Here is a 27,666-nt window from a genome sequence, read left to right on the forward strand (position 1 = left end):
CTGGGCAAGTCACTTAATCCCCATTGCCCCGCAAAAAAAAAAAAAAAAAAAAAAGTACCCGGGGGGACAGCTAGGTGGCACAGTGGATAAAGCACCGGCCCTGGATTCAGGAGGACCTGAGTTCAAATTCGGCCTCAAACCTTGACACGTACTAGCTGTGCGACCCTGGGCAAGTCCCTTAACCCTCAGCGACCCATCAAAAAAAAAAAAAAAACCCAAACAAAAAACTAACCAGTATCTGGGCATTCAGAACTCAGAAATAGATTAGTAATGTGTAAATAAAATGAGATCAGTGGGCCTGGGATTTTACTGATGTCCTCTTGGTGAAATCCTCTATCAACACAGGTTGGCAATTTCTTTGCAATTTATAATCTTCTGATATTGCACGGAGAGGGAACCGAGAAGCTAAGTGACATTCATTCCCTGGCTTCAGTTCAGTCATTTTTCAGTCCTGTCCAACTCTTTGTGACCCCTTTTGGGGCTTTCTTGGAAAAGATACTGGAGTGGTTTGCCATTTCCTTCTCCAGCTCATTTTACAGATGAGGAAACTGAGGCAAACAGGGTGAAATGACTTGCCCAGAGTCACACAGCTATTAAGTGTCTGAGGCTGGATTTGAACTCATGAAAAAGAGTCTTCCTGACTCCAAGCCCAACACTATCCACTGAGCCACCCACAGAATACATCAGCCTGGGAGTTCTAGGTTTATCATCCAGTTCTGTAACTATCCATTGAACCAGACTGTGTTGAAAATAGAGTTAATTATACAATGCAATAGCAATCATACAGTCTGGTCCTGGAGAAGAGATCTGAAACAGGCAAGCCAATAAATGTCCTAAGAAAGGTTAGGAGATCCTCAACGAGGGGGATGTAATGGGCTTTTAAAATTTTGCTTTATTATTTGCGACTCAGTCATTCTTCCTGCAATTTTTGGCTAACTAAAAGTCTGTTTTAATATTAATTTCACCTGACTAAAAACCTGTCCCATGGGATGTAAAAATTTACTTGAGGCCTTAAATGTGCCTTAGAGAAGAAGCCAGAGGGAGACTCTCCACTGTCCCTGATTCCTTGGCAACATGTAAATTCTCCTCCTCCTCCATCAGCCTATTTGTGAATCCTCTAAGTGCAGTGTAATCTGTAATCTGACTTAGTTTAACCACAGAGTTTGTTTCCTTAGGGGATGGATGAGATGATGACTCTGATTAACTGTGTTCACTTTTTATGACATTGAAGGAAGTATGAGGTTGTGGGATGATGTACAAGACTGCAATATGGAAATGAATTATTTCTCTGTCCCTCTGAGGTAATTTTGCCTAGAAGACCCGTCAGTACCCTAATCAGGCTACAGGTTTTCTCTGGAGCCTTAAACCTATGCTTGAGCACAATAATGAAATTTAGGTTTTTACCTCCGAGTTGTGGTAAATACGGACTTGGCACACGAACTCAGAGAGGAGAGATTTCTCCCATAAGAAATTTGGTGGCCATGAAGGGACAGGCAGTGAGGCTGGAAACACTAGAGCTTCTACTTCTAAAGTTCTCTGGTGTGTCTATTTACTTTGGAGAAAGTAAATAGAAGGGGGAAAACTCAGCCAGGCCATAAAGACAGAAAGGACAGTTTGTCATCTAGGTATGTCCTCTGTCCTATGCATTTATGTTAAAATTGTATCTTGTAGGGGCAGCTAGGTGGCACAGTGGATAAAGTACTGGCCTTGGATTCAGGAGGACCTGAGTTCAAATGTGACCTTAGACACTTGACACTTACTTTCTGTGTGACCCTGGGCAAGTCACTTAACCCCAATTGCCTCACCAAAAAAAAATTTTTTTTCAATTGTATCTTGTTCTGCTCCTCCTGACCACCATCTCCCCTGTCCCCCCTTCACACACACCTCTAGTCAGTATAGTAAGTATATAAGTAGTTGGTATCAAGGGGCAATAGCAGGAAGTAAGACTGAGTCTTTCTACTCCAATAGTTTTACAATGCATCGATCAGGAATCCAAAACATGGAATTAGTGGGGAAGAACCAGAGACCATTTCCCTTTAAGCTCTGGGGCTCTGCCAAAGGCACTAAGAGCCTTGTACTATCCTTCTTGGGGGATTTCAAGAAGAGTTGCCCCTGGGTTCCAGCATGCATTTGTGAGGCATGTGGGTTTTTCTTTCTTCCTTCTGGAGAGGCAGCATTCTATAATGAATAGAGCACTGGGACTGGGAGAAGAAAAGCCCTAGCTTCAAAATCTTGCCTCCAGTATTTGTTAGCTATGTGATGTTGTGCAAGTGACTCAACTTGTCTTAGCCACAGTCTCCTGATCTGCAAAATGAGGACTGGCTTGAATGGTACCTCCTAGCTCTGAGTGTGCTAAGAAGTTATTAAAGAACTTTCTCAGATGTTCTTCTTTATTCTGTTTCTGGTGGAACCAGGTGAATGTTGTTCTGAGTCTGAATGATTTCTTTATGAGATTCCTGTCTGTCTGTTTTATTATTCCCTGTGGGTAAGATTTTGAGTCTTCTCAACTATCTCCACTGAACTATTGTGCAAGGATCTATCTGACTGTTTAATGAACTCCATGGAACCGATGTGGGCGAGCTGGTCTGAGTTATCTCTATTTTCTTTCAACAGCAGAAAGACTGTGTTTTTTTAAGTCACAAGGTCATAATGAATATTTCCCAAGAACCTGACCTGTCCTCTGGCATGACTCTGTTTCCTGTCCTTGGATCAGCATTTTGACTCTAGGCCCAGCAGAGTCTTCTTAAAAGTGACTAACTGAGGAGTCCTACATTGCTGTCCTTATCTTCCCCATCTATCTATCTATCTATCTATCTATCTATCTATCTATCTATCTATCTATCTATCTATCTATCTATCTCATTCATTCATTCAAGCAATCTTTTTGACTTTTTTTTTCTTTTTGCAGGGCAATGAGGGTTAAGTGACTTTCCCAGGGTCACACAGCTAGTAAGTCTCAAGTGTCTGAGGCTGGATTTGAACTCAGGTCCTCCTGAATCCAGGGCCAGTACTTTATCCACTGAGCCACCTAGCTGCCCCCTTCCCCATACATTTATAGGGGGAGTAGTTCTGCTTATTCCTATTTCTTATCATACTTTTGAACAATCATGAAAAGCTGCCTCATCTTATATAGTGAAGCAAATGAAAGGTGATCATGTAAACTTACTACAGTCTTCCTCTGTCAGGAGCTTTATTAGATGATGACAGAAATAATTCCGAGCTATTTGAGATACACTCATTTACATGACAACTATTGTTAAACTGATTTAGTCATGTCTGACTCTTCATGACCCCAATTGGGGTTTTCTTGGCAAAGACACTGGAGTTGTTTGTCATTTCCTTCTCTATCTAGTTTTACAGATGAGGAAACTGAGGCAAACAGGGTAAAGTGACTTGCCTAGGGTCACGCAGTCAGTAAGTGTCCGAGGCTGGAGTTGAACTCATGAAGATGAGTCTTCCTGACTCCAGGCCTAGCACTCTATCCACTGTGGCTCCATCTAAATGCCCACGCGACTACTACTAGATTTCACTGATTGTCTTTATTTAGAATTTGACATTCTTAACTGAGCTGTAATGTCCATCAGTATATTCATTACATTCATACATTCATGATAAATTCATTACCACAGAAATGAGAGACAATCCCAGAATCCATAAACTAGTGTCATTTTACAGCCGGAGCTTCTAGGATTGTTTGGTGGAGATTTCTGGGAGAAAGCCACCAAGTCAGAGTTTGTCCTCATTCCTGGGAACCATGTGCGTGTTCTGGGGTCAGGCACTGAGGCAGGGCTATGGGTCTGTGCTTCTTCACAGGGTGCAGATGTTGCCACGCTGATATGCTGCCATAAACTGAGTGTTGATTGGTGAAACCATCCCCTCATGCCCCCTCCTCCCATAACTGCCTGGCCTGCCCATTCCCCACCCCCCAACCTCAGATACAGGCACCTCTCTGGGGCTTCCTTGGCCCACTTGCTCCCCATAAGGGAAGGGAGTCTAGAGAAAGAAATCCAATTTTTGTTGCATCTGGTCAAGCGGCCTGTTGTTCCTGCTGTTGCTGCAGCTAGGTGGGTCAGAAGAAAGAGTGCCTGGCTGAGAATCAGGAAGACACATCTTCCTGAGTTCAAATCTAGCCTCAGACACTTACTAGCTGTGTGACCTTGGGCAAGTCACTTCACCCTGTTTGCCTCAGTTTCCCCATCTGTAAAATGAGGAGGAAATGGCAAACCACTCCATGATCTTTGCCAAGAAAACTCCAAATGGGGTCGTGAACAACAACAAAAATCCTTTCCCTCCTATTGCTCATTTCCTCTCAACAGAAAGAAAAGATGATTAGCAGGTGCTCATCCTCATGGTAATATTAGCAGTGAGGACAGAGACTTGGGGGAATTTGAATCTGGGTGGAGAGATTCATCATCATCCAAGAGGTGGCAGAGGGGGTGCTCTTCCTCTGGGAGATCATGATCCCTTTGGAGGTATTTTGTGCATACACTCCCAGGCTAGTTAAAAGGACAGATGGAAAACAAAGAGAGATTAACCTAAAGTGAATCAAAATCCCCTAGAAATATTGAAGATAAACCCCTTAAGGAAGGGATTAGGAGTTCTGCCTGAGTGATTTACACTCCTTTTCACACCCTTCAGCCAGGAAATTGGCTTTACAAAAAAAGCTGATCAAGTCAAAAGACCCTGATTCCTACTGGAAGATTAAGTTCCAGGTCCAGAAACAAGCACTTCTGACTGTCATCAGGGCCAACAAATGCTAACCACAAATGATGGTCCAAAAGAACCCACTCCCTTTGAATGACTCTCTGCCACTTCTTGTCCTGTGCTACTGAACCCCCTCTGGGATCTTCTACCACTTAGATCTCATGACAACCAAAGACACAGGGTGGTCCTTGTTCCCCTGATTTTATGTACCTTAATAGCATTCAAGGAAGGCCAGAGACAGGGGCAGAGTCATTCTCTTTCCTTTTTTTTTTTTTTTTGTGCAGGGCAGTGAAGGTTAAGTGACTTGCTCAGGGTCACACAGCTAGTAAGTGTCAAGTTTCTGGATTTGAACTCAGGTCCTCCTGAATCCAGGGCCAGAGCTTTATCCACTGTGTCACCTAGCTGCCCCCTTGAGAGTCATTCTCTTTTAAAAGATCTTCCTGCTCAGTGGACCACATAAGGGAATTGCCTCATGATCTCAAAGCAGGAGAGTCCTCCTTCACTGCTGAGTCACACCTGACTATATTAGGCTAAAGTGCCCTTGAGCTAGCTGGAAACTGGAAGAGCAGCGTTTTGCAAGTCCTCTATACTTCCTCTGTCCTTTGTGCTTTTAGTTGTTTCCCTTTGTCGCACAGATTGCCAAGTGTGCACTCAGAATTCTCAGCCACTCTAAGGCCCTTAATGCCATGCAGCTGCTTCCTTTAATTCCTGCTCTAGGACTTCAAGTGTCTGTCTCTGTGACTGACGAAGATAAAAACCACTGAAACCTTCAAGAGCTCCGAGGGGATTTGAGAGAAGTCGCACATTTTCCCTCTTGACTGGAATAGCTCCATCTTTAAACTAGCCTCCATTTTAGCATAAATAAGGAGGACCATCTTCCCTCTTGTTCTTCAAATTTTTCCTCCACTCCAGGTCTTTTGCAAGTCCAGCTTGCTGAGAAAGCATGGAAATGCTCTGTCCTAAGCCCCTTAGGCTAGCACAGACTTACACATCTATTCTTCTTCCTAAACCACATCTAACTACTGCACTTCCCAATTTATGATCAAGATCACTGACCTTCCTTTCATTTTTTATAATTAAAATATTTTTTTTGGTGGATAAAGCACCAGCCCTGGATTCAGGAGGACCTGAATTCAAATGTGGCCTCAGACACTTGACACTTACTAACTGTGTGACCCTGGGCAAGTCACTTAACCCTCATTGCCCCACCCCCAATTTTTTTTTTGGATTAACAAGCATATATTTTCTCTCCGTTTCATTCTCACCCCTCCAAATAACAAAGAGCAAAATCTCTGTAACAAATATCCATAATCAAACAAAATGATCACATTGGTAATAGCTAACATATACTATTATTATTAATAATTATTTATAAATCATATAAGTACAGATATTATATATGTGCATACACACACACACACATATATATATATATATATACACCCTTGTGTATACACATATACACATATATGTATGTATATACATATACGTCTCATTTTGTATTCTGAGTCCATTACCTGGCTGTAAAGAGGTAGCATGCATGGAGATCATGGCTGGCCACTTCACTGAGCAGAGTTAAGTCTTTCACAATTGTTTATATTATATTCTTGTTATTGTATAAATTGTTCTGGTTTTGGTCACTTTACTCTTCATCTGTTCATATATGTCTTTTTAAGTGTTTCTTTTTTCTATAATTAATAGAAATCTATTTTCTCTCTCTCCTACCTCCCACGCTAATTGAGGGGGGAAAAAAACTCCTTTAAGAAATTTGCAGTTAGGGGCAGCTAGATGGCGCAGTGGTTAAAGCACCGGCCCTGAATTCAGGAGTACCTGAGTTCAAATCCGGCCTTAGACACTTGACACTTACTAGCTGTGTGACCCTGGGCAAGTCACTTAACCCCCATTGCCTGCAAAAAAAAAAAAAAGAAATATGCAGTTAAATAAAACAAATTCCCTCCTTTGCTATGTTAAAAAAAATATGTCTCATTCTACACCCTGAAATACATTACCTTTCTATCAGGAAGTGGATAACATGCTTCATCACAGATCCTGTGGAATCATGGATAGTCATTCATTGATTATAGTTTAATACGTAGACCAATATCATTGGCTTAATATTGATTAAAAATTTTAAAACAATCATGTCAAATAGACTACAGCAATTCATCTAAGCAATCTTTCATTATGACCAGGTTGCATTTATACGAGGGATTCAGAGATGGTAAAACAATCAACATAATTGTTCACATGGCAGCTAGGTAGCACAGTAGATAGATCACTGACCCTGAAGTTGGGAGGACCTAAATTCAAATCTCACCTCAGATACATACTAGTTGTATGACCCTGGGCAAGTCACTTAACCCCAATTGCCTCAAAGGAATCAAGAGCCATCTCCAGTTGTCCTGATATGTATCTTGCCACTGGACCCAGATGGTTCTGGAGGAGAGAGTAAGGCTAATCATTTTGCACAGCCCTCGTTTAAATCCAATTGAGTGCAAGTCATGACAATTACTCTGATGTTATGGTCCTCTTCAAGATCGGGCAAACGACAACAACAAGGTGGCACAGTGGATAGAATGCTGAGCCTGGAATCAGGAAGACTCATCTTCCTTGGTTCAAATCTGCCCTCAGACAGCTAGGCAAGTCACTTAACTCTGTTTGTTTCAGTTTCCTCATCTGTAAAATGAGTTGGAGAAGGAAATAGCAAACCAGTCCTGTATCCTTGCCAAGAAAACCCCAAATGCGGTGAAAACAAAGTCATACGTGACTGAAAAACTACTGAACAACAATTACATTAAAAAGTTCAAAACCACAGGATTATTTCAATTGATGAAGAAAAAATTCTTTTGGAGAAATGAAAGAGTTGGCATATTAAGAGGAATAGTGAAAAGGAGTAAGCATGAAGGGGGAATAACATTTCCAGACTTCAAACAACAGTCATCAAAACCATTTAGTGTTTGGCAAAAAAAATATAAAGAAATAGGGGCAGCTAGGTGGCCAGTGGATAAAGCACCAGCCCTGGATTCAGAAGGACCTGAGTTCAAATCCAGCCTCAGACACTTGACACTAGCTATGTGACCCTGGGAGAGTCACTTAATCCTCATTGCCACTCAAAAAAAAAAAATAGAGAAATGGAAGTAGAACAAGAGCAAAAGGCAGAGCAATGGAACAGACTAGACAAGGTAGAAACGATGGACTTCAATAACCATGCTGAAATTGAAAAACACAGAATACTTAGGAAATAATTCCTTATGTGATTAAAAAAGAAAAAACTCCTGGGAAAGGCGGAAAGCAGTCTTGTAAAAATTAGGTTTAGATCAACATCTTACACCATATTCCACATTATATTCAAAATGGATATGACCTTATATTAAAGACAATACATCTAGCTCAGTCACTTCGAGGATGGGAAAGATAAAGATATTAAGAAGAAAAGAGGTACTCTTTTTAAAGTTTGGTTTTTACCATTATTCCACTTCCCTAAGAAAAGCCTTTGTTCTTCAACTTGATCCACTTTCCAAAGGGGACAAATCAGGAAAGGGTATTGAAACTAGAGAAATATTTTTATTTGGACTAAAAGGGAAGTTTTTTAATGTAAATCCACACATCTGTTTCTCCCAATAGACAAAAACAAAAACCCAAACTATAGGCCAGTGAGCTTAACTTTGATTCCTGGCAAAATTCTAGAACAGACTATCAAAGACAAGGAAATGAAGTGTTTACCAAGAGCCAGCAGGCCTTCATCAAGGATGGGTCACACCAATCGAACTTCATTTCCTTTTCTGAAAGGATTACTAAACAATAAAGGAGGGGAAGGTTATGTAGATAGTTTAGCTGGATTTTAGCAAAGGTTTTGATAAAATATCTCCTGCTACTCTTGTGGAGAGATGCAGATGAGACCATAATACAATCAGATAGAATTGAATGACTAGCCATAGAGTAGCTGTTCAATGTTAACGGGGCCGGAGATCTTCAGGAGAGGGTTCCAGGGATCTGAGACTGGCCCTGGGTTATTTAACATTTTTATTAATGACTTGGGTATAGGTATACATGGGCTGCTCATCAGATCTGTGGACGGCACAAATTGCAAAGGTGGAAATTTAGTCTTGAGTTCAGTAAAAAACTTTCTAACGATGAATCCAGTCAGCATAGAATTAAGAAGGGAAGAAGTGGAGGCATTGACTGTAGGTAATGAGGAAACAAAACTATCACTCTTTGCAGATGATATGATGTTATACTTAGAAAATCCTAGAGAATCAACTAAAAAGCTACTTGAGGGGCAGCTAGGTGGCACAGTGGATAGAGCACCGGCCCTGGAGTACCTGAGTTCAAATCCGGTCTCAGACACTTAACACTTACTAGCTGTGTGACCCTGGGCAAGTCATTTAACCCCAACTGTCTCACTAAAAAAAAAAAAAAGCTACTTGAAATTATGAACAATTTTAGCAAAGTTGCAGGATACAAAATAAAGCCATATAAATCATCAGCATTTCTATATATTACCAATAAAGTCCAGCAACAACTGTAGACAGCTTTCTTGATGAGTTTAGTCACGAAACAGGGGAGAAATATGGGATGACAACTAACATCCAAAACATTATGGGAAGAGTTGAAAAGTACCCACATTGGGCAGACACAAATGACATTCTGAGAAGGAAACTAAAAAGTTATCACCTGTAATTATGAAATGTTGGGCAAGAAACTAAAGAGAACACAGTCAGAACCTGTGTTTTCCTCACTGTTTTCCATTGAATTCAGGAGATGCCAAAGAGAAAAATTAGTTGGGGGAAGTGAGGAGCTGTCTAAAAAGGCATTATCTGAGAATGAGGTTTTTTTAATCATGGCTTATTGCATATTGTTGATAGATAGCTGGAGATGGATAGATTAAGACTAAATACTTATTTATAACATGTGTTGCAATTCTAATAAAAATAATTTTAAATAAAAATAATATAAAAAGAAAGGATTGTGGGGGCAGCTAGGTGACACAGTGGATAAAGCACCTGTCCTGGATTCAGGAAGACCTGAGTTCAAATTCGGACTCAGACACTTGACACTTACTAGTTGTGTGACTCTGGGCAAGTCACTTAACCCTCATTGCCCTGGGGGGAAAAAGGATTGCTATGCATTTTTCCCAAATTTTATACTGTCAAGAGGAGCAACAAAGAAGAAAGAACTGGTAGCAACTGACACAACTGGAAATTCACAAAAGACAAAAATCTAAGAACCAATAACCTTGGGTGACAGATGCTCAAAGTTTAGACAACACAGAAGAGGGACCAGAAGTCCTCGTTGCAAGAGGTCAAATTTGAACTGAAAGTTATGATTGTGACATGATGAAATGAAACCCATGACAAGACAACATCTCTTGGTGGGTACATTTTATTCAAGAGACAATGGAAGGGCAGCTAGGTGGCACAGTGGATAGAGCACTGGCCCTGGAGTCAGGAGGACCTGAGTTCAAATCCAGACTCAGACACTTAACACTTACTAGCTGTGTGACCCTGGGCAAGTCACTTAACCCCCAATTGCCTCACTAAAAATCAAAAAACAAAACAAAACAAAAGAGACAATGGAAACTACAACAATGTAAATGGAAAGAATAATTACACACCAAGATAATTGAAAGTAAATGTAGGGGCAGCTCTCATTCTTTTTCAATGTATTGATCAGCTGTGCTGATTATTTTTTTCTTTTTGAAAGATACTGTTTGTTATATGGGATGGCTTTCTGGGAGGGACATGGATAACTGAGATAATTATGAAGATGTAAGAAATAGCAAACATCAATTAAAACTTCATTAAAAAAAAGAAACAGGATAAGTGAAAGGGGTGAGAGTAAGCCTGCTTTGCACATTAAGAAGTATATTATAGGGGGCAGCTAGGTGGAGCAGTGGATAGAGCACCAGTCCTGGAGTCAGGAGTACCTGAGTTCAAATCTGGCCTCAGATACTTAACACTTACTAGCTATGTGACCCTGGGCAAGTCACTTAACCCCAATTGCTTCACTAAAAAAAAAAAAAAAGTATATTATAGGAAGAAATCCAGGAAGACAAAGAGACTGGGTGAGATAGGGAGATTTCAACCAAATGAACACAATATAAAAAAAAAAACCATACTCTCGGGGAAAGAAATTGTACCTTGAATGAACTGAGTCTTGGAAAAAAAAAAGGTTTAGAATAGGGATTTTGATAAATTGGAAGATCTGTGTATGTAAATGCATATATGAATAAATTTGAGCCAGAATACATACTCTAGGCTGAAGAAAAAGTAGTTAGTGCAGTTAAAATGTAGTATAGTTGTCCTTTTTCTGAAGAAGGCTTTAATTTGGTGTTTATTTTAAATTATTATTCTGTTGATACACAGAAATGAGTTATCACTAGTTAAAAGTTAACACATCCCTAATGTCTTGACATTTCATCTCTACACACACACACACACACACACACACACACACACACACACTTTGTATGAGTTAGCTGTATGTAGCCAAAATGGAGGTAATTGTATTTATAATCCCAAAGATAACCATGACAATCCCCACTTTGTCTGCCAGAGCAGTGGGCAGACCTGAAGCCAGCAGAGCTGCTTTATTCTCATTTTTGTTGTTGTTGCTTTGGGGTTGGGGTTTGGGTTTTTTGCTTACTCTGGATTTCTAATGCGTGCAGAACTATTTAGAGAATGTGAGTAGGAGTTCTTTATAGTAAGAAAACATACTTCTTTGCACAGAATTGGGTTTGTAGATGAATGGGGGGAAACCACTCTACATATTTGTAGAAACCACAATTTTGTTTTGTTTTTTACTACTCTTTGTTCTTTTCAAAATAATTGGAATATTTTTCCAACCCCCTATTATTTAGATGGTTTTTAAAACCTAATAATAGGGGGCAGCTAGGTGGCGCAGTGGATAAAGCACTGGCCCTGGATTCAGGAGGACCTGAGTTCAAATCCAGCCTCAGACACTTGACACTTACTAGCTATGTGACCCTGGGCAAGTCACTTAACCCCAATTGCCTCATCAAAAAAAAAAACCCAAAACACAACAACAAACAACAACAAAAAACCCTAATAATATTCGCCCCCCCCCCGCATAAAATTTCTTTCTTTTTAAAAACGTTTAACTCCTAGAAGTACATTTTTAGAATTACTCCTCTTTTCCAATGACAGTGCAGTATTAGCACAAATAATCAAGATTTAGTACAAACACTAGCTCAATTGAAAGGTAATTTCATGGTTTACTTTAGAAACTCTAGGAAACCTAGAGATAATATAAAGACCAAACATTTATACAGGATTTGATCACTTACTCAGGATTTTACCCACATTACCATACTTTTTTTTTGTTGTTGTTGGTTTTTTTTTGGGGGGGGGCAGTGGGGGTTAAGTGACTTGCCCAGGGTCACACAGCTAGTATGTGTCAAGTGTCTGAGGCCAGATTTGAACTCAGGTCCTCCTGAATCCAGGGCTGGTGTTTTATCCACTGTGCCACCTAGCTGCCCCCCACACTACCATACTTGTCATAACAACCTTATAATATAGGTGGGCAAGTTATGATTCTTTTCGATTTACAGAACAGAAAAGCACAGAGATGATAAGTGAGCTGTAAAATGCTGAAGTTGGACCAGACTATCTTTAAGATCCTTTCTAAGGGGCAGCTAGGTGGTGCAGTGGATAGAGCACCGGCCCTGGAGTCAGGAGGACCTGAGTTCAAATCCAGCCTCAGACACTTAACACTTACTAGCTGTGTGACCCTGGGCAAGTCACTTAACCCCAATTGCCTCACTAAAAAAAAAGAAAAAAAAAAGCAAAAAAGATCCTTTCTGGCTCAAAATTACAGGACGTAGCATTTTCAAATGCACTGGAACCTGGCATGAGCTTATTTCCTTCTGTAACTAACATTTCTTGAAAACCGATCATGGAGCCTCACAATTCAATTCATAATTAATAATAATACCAAAGAATTATGCTAATATTTTAAACACGAGAACCATTTATTTGGAAAAGTTATCTGTCAGGGAGAGAGCGTTAATGTAGTCTTTCCTACTGTTCTTTAGGGATATGATTATAAGTATATCTCTGGTCTGTTTGTGTTTACCTATATTTCACCAGATACTTAAGAAGGTAACTACAGGGGCAGCTAGATGGCGCAGTGGTTAAAGCGTTGGCCCTGGATTCAGGAGTACCTGAGTTCAAATCCAGCCTCAGACACTTAACACTTACTAGCTGTGTGACCCTGGGCAAGTCACTTAACCCCCATTGCCCCGCAAAAAAAAAAAAAAAAAAGAAGGTAACTACTGCTGAACAAGGTAGAGAAATGTACAGGAAATGTCTCAGCAAATGTCTGTTGTGGCTACTGCTGCTTGGAAGAATTTCTTAGTGTTATTGTTGTTCTGTAGCAGGCCTTAATTTTTAATCTTTCTTGAAAGATCAAAAGGTTAAGGGTAGAGTTTGTGCATGGGGTAAGCAAGGGTTCAACAACTAAGACGTTAGAGAATGGAGGGAAAGAAGAAGAGGAAAGATCTGTGACTTACCCAAGGTCACACAGTTAGTAAGTGTCAAGTGTCTGAGGCTGGATTTGAATTCAGGTCCTCCTGAATCCAGGACCTGTGCTTTATCCACTGTGCAGTCACCTAGCTGCCCTGGAAAGATCATTTTATAGCAAAAGGAGCATATCAGGAGACAGAAAACTACCATGTAGTAAAACCGTTCCTGATAATTAAGAGAAAGCAATAATTACAGAATCTGAGAGTTGAAAAGCACATGGAAGGAATTCCCAGTATCATATACTTGACAAGTGGTCAGCCAGCATTCACTTGAAGGCCTCTAAGGAAGGGTAGCTGCCATCTCCCGAGGTAGGCCAACCAAGGTCATGTTAGATTTTGGGCTGCCCCATCTCACTGCTGATTCACATTGAGGTTGTGGTCCTTTAAAAGTCCCACATCCTTTTCAAACAACTGCAATTTCTCCAAACCATAAGTGCTGAAAAAGCTTTGGTTCCACTTGAGTCAACAGTGTGGTATGGTACCCACAAGAGATAATGCAGTTTGGGGATACACCATGAGGGGTCTAGAAATAAGGAAGTGATGGTCTCATCGTCCTCTGTTTTTGTGAATATTGTGTTCAGTTCTGAAGGACATTGATCCAGAGAAGGGCAATCAGGATTCTGAGGGGTCCTCGAGTCAAGAAAATGGAAACCTTTAGCCTAGGGAAGAGAAGACTCAGGGGGAACATGGTAGCTGAGCACAAATATTGAAAGAACATTCAAATAATTGAAGAATATGGAAGAGGTGTTAGGCTTGAGTTTTTGTAACAGAACGAGGTTCAATGGTTGGAAATCACAAGGAGGAAAATAAAATTTGCTCAAAGGAAAAAAAACTTACTAAGAATTAGAAGCATCCAGAAGTAAGCCTGTTTGCCTGAGGAGGTAATAGAATCTTCTTTATTGGAAGTCTTTACGTGAAGGCTGGGTGCCCCTTTTTGGGAAGTCATGTAATGGAGATTCTTTTTCAGAGATAGATTGGCCTAGACAACTCTTGGGGTTCCTGAAAACTCTGAAATGCCATATTTCTATAATTTTACTGTTCTGTGAACTTAGCACCACTCCCCATGGTATAGTGAAGATGACTGTAGACTTGTGGTCAAAACATCTGAGAGGTTCACATCTGATCTTTGCTATTCACTGTCTCTATGACCTTAGGGAGATCATCCAACCTCTGTGAACCTCAATCTTCAGGTTATTTTGAGGAAATGTGAGCTGTTAATATCCATATACAATAGTTTATTATTCTTTCAAACATTTGAACCAACTGAGGATTCATAGTCAATATAAATATCCGATGACCTGGAACAGAAGTGTTTAATAAGAATATAATACAATACAGATAATGTTAATTTGTGGTTTTCTGAGTCATTATACCAACAATTTGCTTCCATTTCAGTTTGACACCACTGACTTAGAACCTCTAGAACCAGCCCTTCAACATTCACATTCTCACCTTCTTCTTTATATGAATGGAGTGGCTCATTTGAAATGAATGAAGACTGTTAAGGTATGGGCAATGATTTAAATGGGAATCAAGTATATGGTGAATGATGGTATACCTAGAAAGATGCATGGCTCTCAAAAGAATTAAGCACAGAATCTGAGATCTGGCATGGACTTCCAGGATTGAACTAATCCAATAAGGAAATCTGTGCTTTGAGAGGAGAGTTAAAGCATACAACAGGGAAGCCTATAGTGAGCTTGCTCTAGGAAAATCTTCTTTGGGACATGATACCCAGGAGAAAATAGTATGGTAAACTTGCTGCTGTGTCAAATACCTTATCAAAACTCACTACTTACCAGCATTGCTAAAATAAGAGATGTCTTCAATCTTCCCTGAAAATTGAAGCTAAGCACAATGCCCTGCCTGCAAGAGAGGCATCAAACTGCTTACAAAAAGAAACCGGAATTTTTGTATTCATCCTGTTCCTCTCTCTTTAAAAAGTAACTGTATCAAAGCACAAACCAGGCTCTCCTTATTTCCACCACTTTTCCCTTTTAAAATGAAACCATTAATTATCCAAAGCCTCTATTTTAGCTGAACATTTGTGATCTTTACCAGCATAACGGGGGACAATTTAATGAAAAGTATCCTACCTGGAACTACTTCAAAAAGGAACTCTCCTGGTCTCTCTTCATTGTAGGGATGCTCTATGACTTTGTTCCCAGGCAGCATAATAGTACCCTGAGGAAATAAATGACAAAACATGAATCATCATAAATGGATATTCCAGTGTCTTCTCTGCTTTCACAGTATATTTCAGTAGCCACTCTAATTTTTCCACTGCCCCCAATTAAATGAAAGTCAGTTACTAGAGATGGATGGATGGATGGATAGAAAAAACATAGAGATACACAAGCTATGGCCAAGCCAGCTTATATTTAGGTCTATACTCCTCACTTCCTCAAATCATTGCCTTTTAAATATCATCTAACAAAAATTGGTCACCCAGGATGACAGGAATCTTTTCTTATTCTCCTTCAACCCAAAGGACTTATGAGATAGGAGTCTTTCTTTACTTCTTTCTTTTTCTTGCCTCTTTTTTCTCCCTCTCTGAGGGAAAGGTCATCTTGATATATTACAGATGTAACCCATAGCCTATCCCCACCCTCATCCCAGGGATATGGGCCCACACGGATCAGGTTCCATTTGGAAGCCGACCCCAGAAGTCTTGTTTCTCTGTTTGGATCACTGGCTCAGCTAGCCTTACTCCAGGGAAATCAGCTCACGTCCATATTTCCCCAAGTTTGCAGAACAGGGGCCCCAGCTCTTGAACAATGCATGCAGGATGTGGGAAAATATTTTATTTCACAGAATATGCATAAATACAAAGGACTCACAGCAGCAGCCAATAAACAGATAGAGAACATTCCAATGTAAAGCACTGCTGAAAGAAATAGAACTTAAAGTTGTGATTGGAACCACCCTTTGACATTCTGGGGAGTTCCATCAGAGTTCTAAGTAAATCATGGGATCCTGATGGTATCACTCTGAAGGAAGGATCACTTAGCCCTCCGGATATGATATATTCCAAGCTCTCCGATTAATGTTGAAGATGCCAGGTCTGTGTGATTCTGAAAGCTTATTCCCTCCCCTGCCTTCTCCCTTCCCACCACTCCCTGCCCAAGCTCCCCATGGAACACTACTTGCAGAAACATGGAGGGGTCAATCAGTCTTGAGGAGAGTAAGCAAATAGTAGCAGTGAGCCTGGAGTAGCAAAGTGGAATCAGGAAGATCTGAGTTCAAATCTGGTTTCAGATACTTACTAGCTGTGTGACCCTAGGCAAGTCACTTAACCCTGATTTGCCTTAGTTCCTCATCTGTAAAATGAGTTGGAAATGAGGAGGAAATCGCAAATTACTCCAGTATTTTTGCCAAGAAAACACCATGGACAAAGTCCCTGAGGTCACATAGAGTCTGACACGACGGAATGACTGAACAACAACAACACAGTGAGCTTGCCTTTGTGCCTGCCTGAATCAATGGTCATTCTGCTGGGATCTAGGATCTGCCCACTCAGCTGCCTTTGAGGCTGCCCTGTCCCTGGCACCTGCCTCACTGCCCACTCTTCCAGGGTCAAGTGCCAGCTTCCTATGCCAGGGCCTGCACACTGCCTCTGGTGCTGTCACTTTCCCCTCAGGGCAGGACAAGTGCCATTACTTGGCCGTGGGCTCAGCTACATTATGCTGGGCCAAACGCCGCCATCCATGCAAGGGCCTGCCCCTGCCCCTTTATGTTGGGACAGTGTTGCTGTAGGCCCATTCATGGTCTGCTGCCTGCCTCTCCAGGGACCAGACTCTGCCCCTTTTGTCTGACCAAGGTTTTCTCCTCTTTGCCAGCACAGTACAGTGCCTCAGGCCTCTGCTGCCACGGCCCAGATGGAGTGGATGCTGAGGTCAGGATGGACACATGGGGCAGCTTAGGCTAGGGGCAGTGACACTCTGGCCTACAGCACCTGCTGCTTCAGCACAGAGGGACAAGAAAAGACCACCGGAGCTATCGGTCTCAAAGACTATCTCAAAATAATAATACAGAGGATAGGGGCGGTGGGCCCTGGCCCCGGACCAGGTGTAGATCAACAAGCTGATAGATATACAAAGAACCACCAACCCCCAAATGTATGAAATCATACAAATTCAGAGCCAGCTAGCTGGTGCTGTGCATAGAGCACTGGGTCTGGAATAGGGGAAACTGAGTTCAAATCCAGTCGTACACACCTACTAGCTGGAGGAGTCACTTTCTCCGTGTCTGTCTTAGTTTCCTCATTTATCAGAAGGGGAGCATAAAAGCAAGTTGTGGTGAGGCTCCAATCGGATTATATTTGTAAAGGACCTACCATAATGCCTAGAAAATAGTAGGTGCTTAATAAATGATTATTCCCTTTCCTCCCTCCCTTCGATCACCAACAGTATGCTGCAGTTTTCTTCGAGGCACAGGTTTTTTTTTTTGTTTGTTTTGTTTTTGTTTTTTGCAGGACAATGAGGGTTAAGTGACTTGCCCAGGGTCACACAGCTAGTTAAGTGTCAAGTGTCTGAGGCTGGATTTGAACTCAGGTCCTCCTGAATCCAAGGCCAGTGCTTTATCCAGTGCACCACCTAGCTGCCGGGGCACAATTCTTAATAACACCAATCATATTCACATTAGTCTCTCCTTGTTTAATGGCCACAGATAATTTTCCCTCTAATTTCTCAGGTTGACTGACACCTCATAGCAAGCATCGTCCATCTCTCACCAGAGACATGACACCACCAGAAGCATGGAGGCCAATCCAGACCCATATTCCTCTGCACCTCCCACCATTCTCTTCAACTGGGTCATTCCGTTCCAATCCTTCCTGACTAAGCTAATTGGGCTTAACTCAGGACAAATCTCTGGTGGTTTATGTTCAATATTGGAATGCAGTGATGCAGTTATAATTCATTCAACATTTAACAAAAGATTTCCTTAGCCAAAGTAGGGGAAGGACATTTAACAACAGTATTCATTGAACACATCCCTGTTGATTCACCAGAGCAAAGCTCTCCTGCCTCTGAGCTGCTCATGGTGGTCTGCCAGCCAAGTATTATGGTTACATTGTGTTTAAGAAATCAGAAAGTGATGTCAACAGCCCAAGCCTTTAGTTTTCTGAGTCAATTAAGCTTCAAGGATGCGAACTTGCATACATGGGGATAGGAAATTAGTATATTGCTCCTACTAACCCACTCCATGTTCAGAATGCAGTCTTCTCAATGTCCAAGACAGAGAGACAGAGAGAGAGAGAGAGAGAGAGAGAGAGAGAGAGAGAGAGAGAGAGAGAGAGAGAGAGAGAGAGAGAGAGAGGAAAGAGAGGAAAAGAGAGAGAAAGAGACAGAGACAGAGATAGAGAAAGAGACAGAGACAGAGAAACACTCCATATTTGGCCAATGGCAAAAGATAAAAATAGTCAGTATTAGAGGGACTGCAGAAAGACAAACACCAATGCACAATCAGTAGAGTTGTGAATTAGTTCAACAATTCTGGAAAACTATTTGAAATTATATTAAGAAAATATCTAAAATATCTGTACCATTTAATCCAGAGATCATATATATATATATATATATATATATATATATATATATATATATATATATATATATATATATGTTAGGCATGTATCCCAAGAAAGAAAAAAAAATCCCACAAGCACCTAAATATTTGTAGCAGCATAACCCTCATTGCCCTGCCACCCCCCCCAAAATCTTTGTGATGAGCAATGGTAGAGGAAGTGTGACAAGAAATAAGGTTATATGAAAATAAAATGCACCAATAAAAATAGATACAATTTTTAAATAAGACAATGTTGGAACACAAAGATTTAAAAAATTGATGTCAAAATTTGTTTTTACATGTAATTTGGAAAATAAAATTCTAAACAGAAAAAAAAATAAGGCAGTGCTGAGAAAATCAATGGAAAGAACAAGAATCTAATCTGGTTGCTTGAATAACAAGATTAATTGTAATTCACAGTGTAATTACTTGAGTCATATTCTTTCATTTTGTCCCCTTCTTTCACTTAAAATGAGGATCCAGGATTTGGTTTGATGGCTTGTGTTTTAAAATTCCTTAAGAGGCAATCCAGGGGTGTGGCTATGTAGTGCAGTAGATAGAACACAAGCTCTGGAGTCAGGAGGATCTGAGTTCAAATCCAACCTCAGACATTTACTAGCTGTGTGACCCTGGGCAAGTCACTTAACTCCAACTACCTCCCTGCAAAAGTCATTATTTGTTAATGGTTATGCTTCAACAGATCTGATATCCTCACTGCGAATAGAACCTCCAGTGACACAGATCACAGCCATTCCTCACTTCCTCATCCATTTCTACTCTTATTTATGTCTTCCCACATATCTTCAGGAAGTTAGATGGTGTTGGGTTCAAATCTAGATTCAAATACTTAGCTGTGTCACCCTGGGCCAGTCACATAAACTCTGTCTGCCTCAACTATAAAATGGAGATAGTATTAGCACCTAGGTGCCAGGGTTATTAAGAGGATACAATGACATAATATTTGTAAGGCACTTAGCACAGTGCATGGCACACAGAAAGTCTTTGGGGGGGGCGGGGCAATGAGGGTTAAGTGACTTGACCAGGGTCACACAGCTAGTTAAGAGTCAAGTGTCTGAGGTTGGATTTGAACTCAGGTCTTCTCAAATCCAGGGCCAGTACTTAATCCACTTGACCACCTAGCTGCCCCCAGAAAGTCTTTAATAAATACTTATTCTTTCCCTTCCACAGATGATCCCCCAAAGTGCGGGTCTTCTTCTAGATCAGGTGTTATTAACCATTTCATGTTATGAGCCCTTTGGCATTCTAGAAAAGCCTCATTTTGGATAAAGGTTTTAAAATGTTTAAAGTAATATACAAAGGATGGAAAGGAATCAAATTATATCAAAATAAAAATGTAATTGTTTTCTATGTAAGTTCACTCTAACTGCCTGGCAATCCTACCTCTTCTCCTAATCATACATCACTTTGATGATTTTTTTTTTGGTGAAGTACCATTCTTTGGTGATAATGAGCTGCAGCATATTTACGCCCACCATCCACCCCTCCATTGCCCTTTGGGTGACTAACAACTTTAATTCTTTGGAGACTTTGGAATTCCATGATTTTTCGCAGCTCCACAACATCACCCAAAGAATAAGATGGTAAATACATGGGCCTTTGTTTCAGGGAGACACTGGAGGTCATTCAAAGCACTGCAAAGTTTCCCGAAGGCGATCTAAACTACTTTCCTCCTGTTTGGTTTGGGTCTAGTTCATTGTGCATCTCCATGATCTGTCTAAGCGATATTAACTGATAGAACAGCTCCAGGGGCTATACATGCACCTACATAGTGGGACATCAACTAGACCACAGGGATTATGGACAACAACTATTTATTAGCCTACATGCGAGTGGTAAATATCTTTGATGGATATTTGTCTTCCTATTTTATACTTTACTTCAAATTAAACATCAAAAAAGTCCTCAATGTAACAGTAATTTTGACAATTTTCAAGAAATCCTATAGATTTTTTTTTTGGGGGGGGCAAGGCAATGAGGATTAAGTGACTTGTCCAAGATCACACAACTAGTAAGTGTCAAGTGTCTGAGGCCGGATTTGAACTCAGGTCCTCCTGAATCTAGGGCTGGTACTTTATCCACTGTGCCATCTAGCTTCCCCCCAATATCCTATAGATTTTTAACACAAAGCATTGGAGACTCTTCTTTAAGGAAAACCTTTAAAGGGGCAGTATATGCTACTGAATCATTTTTTTTTAGGTAACAATATTAAGTTCAGTGGAATAATATATTTTATGCATTTCAGGGGTCAGTTGTGTAGTCGTACAGATGTACTCTGCTGTGGACCACCTTCAGTAAAAGCTTACCCATTCCCTTCTCATGCCTTCATCAAGCATTCCTTCTATATGTGTACAGCTAATTCTCATTCTTTAAATTGTATTTATCAGAAAGTAGGCATGTGGGTCAGTAGTTACTGACAGTTTCTTGATCTCTTTTATAACAAAAAATAAGATCAGAAATGGTTTTCAAGCATTTTGTATTCTTCATTATTTCAGATATTTTAGGAATCGAGCCTTCAAAACTGTATTGGCCCCAGGGGAGGGGGGAGATTGTGTACTCTTGGTGTAGACTAGATGCTTCCTCCATCTTTGCTTTCTTTATCAATATTTCTACTTCCCCATATGATACATTTGGGATTATGATGGCATAGGACAAAAGTAGAGGCTCCACTGTCACTGATGGAAAAAATAGTTATAAAAGTCTTTCAAGTATCTTGAGAAATGAACCTGAAATTTTCTCCTAATTATGTTTTGCCCCCCCAGGACATAGGCTCTCTGTGTATTCTTGGTTTAGTCTAAGCAGTCTTCTTGGCTTTGTTTTCTTTAGTGATGACTCCACTACATTTAAAAAAAATAAAGGGGGGGGGCAGCTAGGTGGCACAGTGGATAAAGCACTGGCCCTGGATTCAGGAGGACCTGAGTTCAAATCCAGCCTCAGACACTTGACACTTACTAGCTGTGTGACCCTGGGCAAGTCACTTAACCCTCATTGCCCCCCCCCAATAAAAACAATTAAAAATTGAGGATTATAATGTTAGAGTCCAAAAATGGTGAGTCCTCTGTTGATAACAGTGAAAATAATTCTCATAAAAATATGAATATTTTCCATGTTTCAATTATTTTTTACCCTTCTTATAATCTCATTTTCAAATGTTCTTAACTTTGTGACAACATACGATGCTTCTGACATTTACAAATATTAAGAAAATATTATTTCAATTTCCTGGTCTAAAGTCTTTGGTCTAATCTGAATCTGAAAAATTGTGCCTTTCTTCAATTATCTATTTTGAGGAAACAATTTACTCCAACAAAATCTTTTTTGCTTCATTCTTTTAAAAAAATTTTTGGTGGGGCAATAAGGGTTAAATGATTTGCCCAGGGTCACACAGCCAGTAAGTGTCAAGTATCTGAGGCCGAATTTGAACTCAGGTCCTCCTGAATCCAGGGCTGGTACTTTATCCACTGCACCACCTAGCTGCCCCCTTTTGCTTTATTCTTTATGAAGGCCTGATTAGGGCAATGATCAGATTGAGAGGAAGAGATTCTTTTGATTATAAATAGTCTTTTTTCAATCTTCCAATCCAAATGTTTATATTTCTCATCTTCATAGTTTTTTTCTCTTTAGTCATACAACATGTACACAGATTCTTAGAGGTGCTCATCCTGTCTTGACTTTGACCTCTCCAACAAGAGAGTATGCTTCTTTAGTGCTCTTGAAACTAAATTTCTTTACACTCACATCTCTCTAGCTTTTAATAAAGATTTTTCTTTACTTCTCTCTGACATTAAATTACTCCTACACAAAAGGGTCACCACTCCACACTGACAAGTCCTGGGTCTTTAAATCTACACCACAGCTAGTAAAAACTATCCAAAAATCCCATCTGAAAGCTGTTTATATATTTTGGCTATTTATTGTATTTTGGCTATTTATAATAAAGCAAAATGCTTATTTTACTCCTATTGTATATACAATGTTTATCCATAAGTGATAACACTTCATATCATTTAAAATCAATATGAATTTCTTCTTTTATGCAAAAACCCTTTTTGTACCCTTTTCCTCATTAACTGCACCTTTATGAAAAAGGCCTTAAAAAGACAGTTGACCTTACAGAAGCATTCTCATCAGCCTCAGATGTAGCCATTCGCTTTCATTTCTTACCAGGTCACACTCCAGGCTTTTCCCACCATGCCCCAGAAACCTCTTCATTGTGGAATGCACACCTTGGAAGTACTCCCCCTCCCCTCTTATTCCTCCCTTGAACCTCCATTTGAGGTCTGGCGCTGGATACAAGAGCAGCCAGCCCAAAGAGCCTCTGACCACTTCCTTCTCATGGCAAAGAGAGAAAGACAGACATTGGAGGATCCACAAGAAGAAGGGGAATGTCCTATAGGGGCCAACGGGGTTTGTCAGACCAATCATTGACCTTATAGGCACAGCAAACACCCTCCGCAGCATTAGTGGCTGTGATTCTGCAGCTTGTCATGATCTTTCTCAAGATAAGACCTGGGAAGGTGGTGTGCTCAAAAGGCCTGGGTGCTCAGCATTTCCTCCCGTGGCACCAAGATAGAAGATGTCACACAATTTCAACTCTGTCTCCTTAGTACTCCTCTGTCTGTTTCATTTTTTTCTCCCAGAATTCTCTGATCAAAGTATTATATTTTTCAGTTCCTCAGTGTCAGTGCTGGATTCTGAGGAGACATTTTCATCTCTACAGTGATTCCAACACAGGACTGCACACAGTTTTTCCCAAATTATGAGCTATGCTCATCTGGCATGGGAGGGAGTAAGGGGAAGTGGGTGGTAGTGAAGAATAGGGGTGGGGTGAGCCAGTGGCGGGCGCAAAGGAAGCATCAAAATTATTGGATATTTTTTAGTACAACTCCCACATGTATGTACTTCCATGGATTTTTTTCCCCAAATGGGTAAAAAGTTCAGTCAACAAAACTAAGATTGACATCAAATTACCTCCAGATGACAATAAGTGACAGTGTAGAAAATTAATTAAATTGTATGTACAAAGTCCAATTTCAGGAAATAAGTGTTGAAATTTGATACAAGCATGATTCATGACAGGCATGCAGGTGTATGAACGCTGGTTAAAAATCTGACTCCTCTGGCACTCTATGCACATTTCATATTTCACCAACAACCACCTATATCAACAATTATGGGTGAGGAGCTGCATATGGTTTTTAAGTGGTAACAAAAGCCATCAACTTTATAAAAACTTGATTTACTTCATTCTTGAAGTTACTGTTCTATCTGCAGTGGACGCTCATTAAGTAAGCTTGCTTGACATATTCAAAATCCTGTTGCAACTAAATGAAAATTAAACAGTGGAATTTGCCATTAGGCTTCTCCAACACTTTGCTATGTTTATTATCTGAAGCTGAACAAACAGTAGTAACTGTGTTGGGTGCCAGCAAAAACAAGAATGAACTGCAACTTTTTCCATCTTCAAACTGTGTTCTATGACTTTCAGTTTCTAACATATATCTATATTGTCCTTGCCCTTTTCTGGTGGTTTCTTCTTCTTCTTCTTTCTTCTTTCTCCTCTCTCCCTTCTTCTTCTTCTCCTTCTTCTCCTTCTTCTCCTCCTCCTCCTCCTCCTCCTCCTCCTCCTCCTCCTCCTCCTCCTTCTTCTTCTTCTTCTTCTTCTTCTTCTTCTTCTTCTTCTTCTTCTTCTTCTTCTTCTTCTTCTTCTTCTTCTTCTTCTTCTTCTTCTTCTTCTTCTTCTTCTTCTTCTTCTTCTTCTTCTTCTTCTTCTTCTTCTTCTTCTTCTTCTTCTTCTTCTTCTTCTTCTTCTCCTCCTCCTCCTCCACCTCCTCCTTTTCCTCCTCTTCCTCCCATCACTGACATTTATATAGTGCCTACTACATGCAAGGCACCATACTAAGCACTTTTATAACTTTTATCTCATTTGATCCTCACAACAACCTGGTCCCTATCTTACAGATGAGGAAACTGAGGCAGAGGGAAGTTAAATGACAAGCTTAAAAACACATAGCTAGGGGGCAGCTAGGTGGCGCAGTGGATAAAGCACCAGCCCTGGATTCAGGAGGACCTGAGTTCAAATCTTACCTCAGACACTTGACACTTACTAGCTGTGTGACCCTGGGCAAGTCACTTAAACCTCATTGCCCCACAAAAAACCCAAACAAACAAAAACAAAACCAAAAAAGTAAAAAAACAAACAAAAAACCCAAACAAACACATAGCTAGTATCTAATGTCAATTGATAATCTTACTTTGTGCCAGGTACTATTCTAAGTCCAGGGAATACAAGGAAAAATTAAAACTAGCCCCTTGTCCTGAAGTTGATTATACTGTAATAGGGAAGCAGCATGTCCATAAATGTGTATGTGCATACATGTAGACATATATATAAATATAGATAAAGATGATATAGAGATAGAGATACACACATCCATAAACATACACACTTGTTGCATGGTCACCTTCAAGAGGAAGGCATCAGCCACTAGCAGGACTAGGAGTGAGCTTCTACAGAACAGAGCACTTTATCTGAGTCTTGAAAAAAGGCAGGCATTCTATGAGGAGAAGATAAGCAGGGAAAGCAATGTAGGCAGGAGGGGACAGAGACTGGGAATGGTGTTTCCTTGTTTTGCATGAGTAATGGCAAGTAAGCCAGTTGTTCATCCTTCATTCTCAAAGAGGACCAATGACATCAGGAGGGTGAGGACTTGACATACAAGTGAATTGCAAAGTCCTCAGCCTCATTCTCTCCTCCAGAGTCATCAGAGTCTAGTGGCAAGGCATAGGTCAAGACAACTGGCGATGATCTCCCCAACCAAGCCAGTATGGCTTGACTCAAGTGTACAGAAAGGGAGTAAAACATAATAAGGCCAGAAAGATAGGAAAGGATGGCATTGTGGAGAGGTTTAAATGCAATCAGAAGAGTCCACATTTGAAGGGCAGCTGGGTAGCTCAGTGGATAAAGCACTGGCCCTGGATTCGGGAGGACCCAAGTTCAAATCTGGCCTCAGACACTTGACACTTACAAGCTGTGTGACCCTGGGCAAGTCACTTAACCCTCATTACCCTGCCAAAAAAAAAAAAAAAGAGTCCATATTTGATCTTAGAGGCTGTTGCTGGAGTTATTGAGTCAAATGGCAATGTGGTCAGGATTGTGCTTTAGGCAAATCACTTTGGTGGCTATGTGGAAGATGGACTAGAATGGGGAGATACTCTAGGCAAGAATATTATTTAGGTATTGTAGTAGTCCCGAGAAGAGACGATGAGGGCCAATACTAGTCTGGTTGCTGTGTGAGTGGAGAGAATGGAATGCATATGAGAGATGTGAGACAGATAAAAAAAAGATTTGTTAATGGATTGGATGTGTAGGGTGGGAAAGAGTGGGGAGTCATGGATGACACTGAGGATCTGAATCTTAAGGCCTGGAAGTTCAATGATAACTTTGCCTATCATAGGCAAGCCTACAAAAAGGAGGGTTTTGGGGGAAAGATAATGATTCCTGTTTTGGTCCTGTTGAGTTTGAGATTCTAGTAAAATATCAAGTTCTAATACAAAGCTGGTGATGTTGGATTAGAGCTCAGAAAAGAGATCAGGCTGGAGAAAGAAATTTCAGAATCATTTGTATAGAGATCACCATTGACTCCAGGGAGCTTATGAGGCCATCAATTAAGATAACATAAAGTAAAAAGAAAAAAAGGAGCCCAAGAAAAGTTCTGGGCTTCATCACTTTTATATTTTTCCCTTTTTACTTACCAATGGTCTCGTTTCATCTTTATCTTTGAAGTAGAAGAGTTGGTCTCCCTTGAGCACAAACCAGCATGCATGCCAAGTCTTGGTAAATCTTCCTTGTTTTCTCAACCACCCACATTTGGGGGTAGCATACCACCCTTGGCCTTGTTGTGGACTCTCTGGGGAGCCATTCCTTTCCATGATCCTCAGATGGATGGAATGTCCTATTTAGCAAACAAAAAGGGAAAAGGATGAGATACTTTTCTGTTTTTCCCTCCTAAAAATAACCTGTCAGATTCTAGAAGATTCACAAGAAAGACAACAGAAAATTATGACATCCAGATTTTTGTTTGGTCATAGTTCTTAGGTAGTCCAGTGTTTTTTTCTTATCTCTCTTTGATCTGCTTCCCAGGTATCTATTTTCATCTGAGATAAATATTTTTCTTCTATTTTTTCAATCTTTTGTAACATGGTTTTAATGTCTTATTGTTTCATGGAGTCATGTTTGGTTCATTCTAATTTTTTGTGGAATGTCACTTAAGTACGTATTCCACAGTGATTCCATTGCATGGTTATACAAGTTGTTGCTTTTTCCTCCAAAATATGAGCTATGCTCACCTGGCAGGGGAGGAACTGAGGGAAAGGGTGAAGAGTCGAGGTAGAGAAGGAGGTGATAGTGAGGGTGAGCCACTGGCAGGAGCAAAGCAATGACCCAAATTATTGGACATTTAAAAGTAAAACTCCCACATAAATACATAGAATTTTTTATCCAATGGGCAAAAAGTTCAGTCAATAAAACTGAGACTGACAACAAATTAACCGCAGATGACAATAAATGGCAGTGTAGAAATTAAATTGTTTGTATCTCTTTTGTAAATCTGCTAGTTATCTTTTCAAAACTCTCCTCCATAATTCTCATTTATCTAACAATTCTTTACTCTAGACTCTCATTTCATTAATTGCATCATTTTAAACTCAAACACTTGTTTCATTTCTTTTGGGAATTTTAATTGATTTCGAGGCCAAGTTGTATTTTTTTTTTTTTGCAGGGCAATGGGGGTTAAGTGACTTGCCCAGGGTCACACAGCTAGTAAGTGTCAAGT

General features: G+C 40.3%; 1 protein-coding gene across 1 annotated transcript in view; it reads right to left on the reverse strand.

Annotated features, from left to right (window-relative positions):
* Positions 1–27,666, reverse strand: part of ARHGAP24 (Rho GTPase activating protein 24) — a 109,172-nt gene that overhangs the window by 63,627 nt on the left and 17,879 nt on the right. Inside the window, exons 2-3 of the mRNA XM_043971273.1 lie at positions 26,588–26,787; positions 15,343–15,430 (exon numbers count right to left, since the gene is read on the reverse strand). Coding sequence (XP_043827208.1) covers positions 15,343–15,430; positions 26,588–26,764 — 265 coding nt within the window. The 5' untranslated portion in view covers positions 26,765–26,787. The remainder of the gene's footprint in view (positions 1–15,342; positions 15,431–26,587; positions 26,788–27,666) is intronic.

Source organism: Dromiciops gliroides, chromosome 6, assembly GCF_019393635.1.
Source record: "Dromiciops gliroides isolate mDroGli1 chromosome 6, mDroGli1.pri, whole genome shotgun sequence".
Taxonomy (NCBI): Eukaryota; Metazoa; Chordata; class Mammalia; order Microbiotheria; family Microbiotheriidae; genus Dromiciops; species Dromiciops gliroides.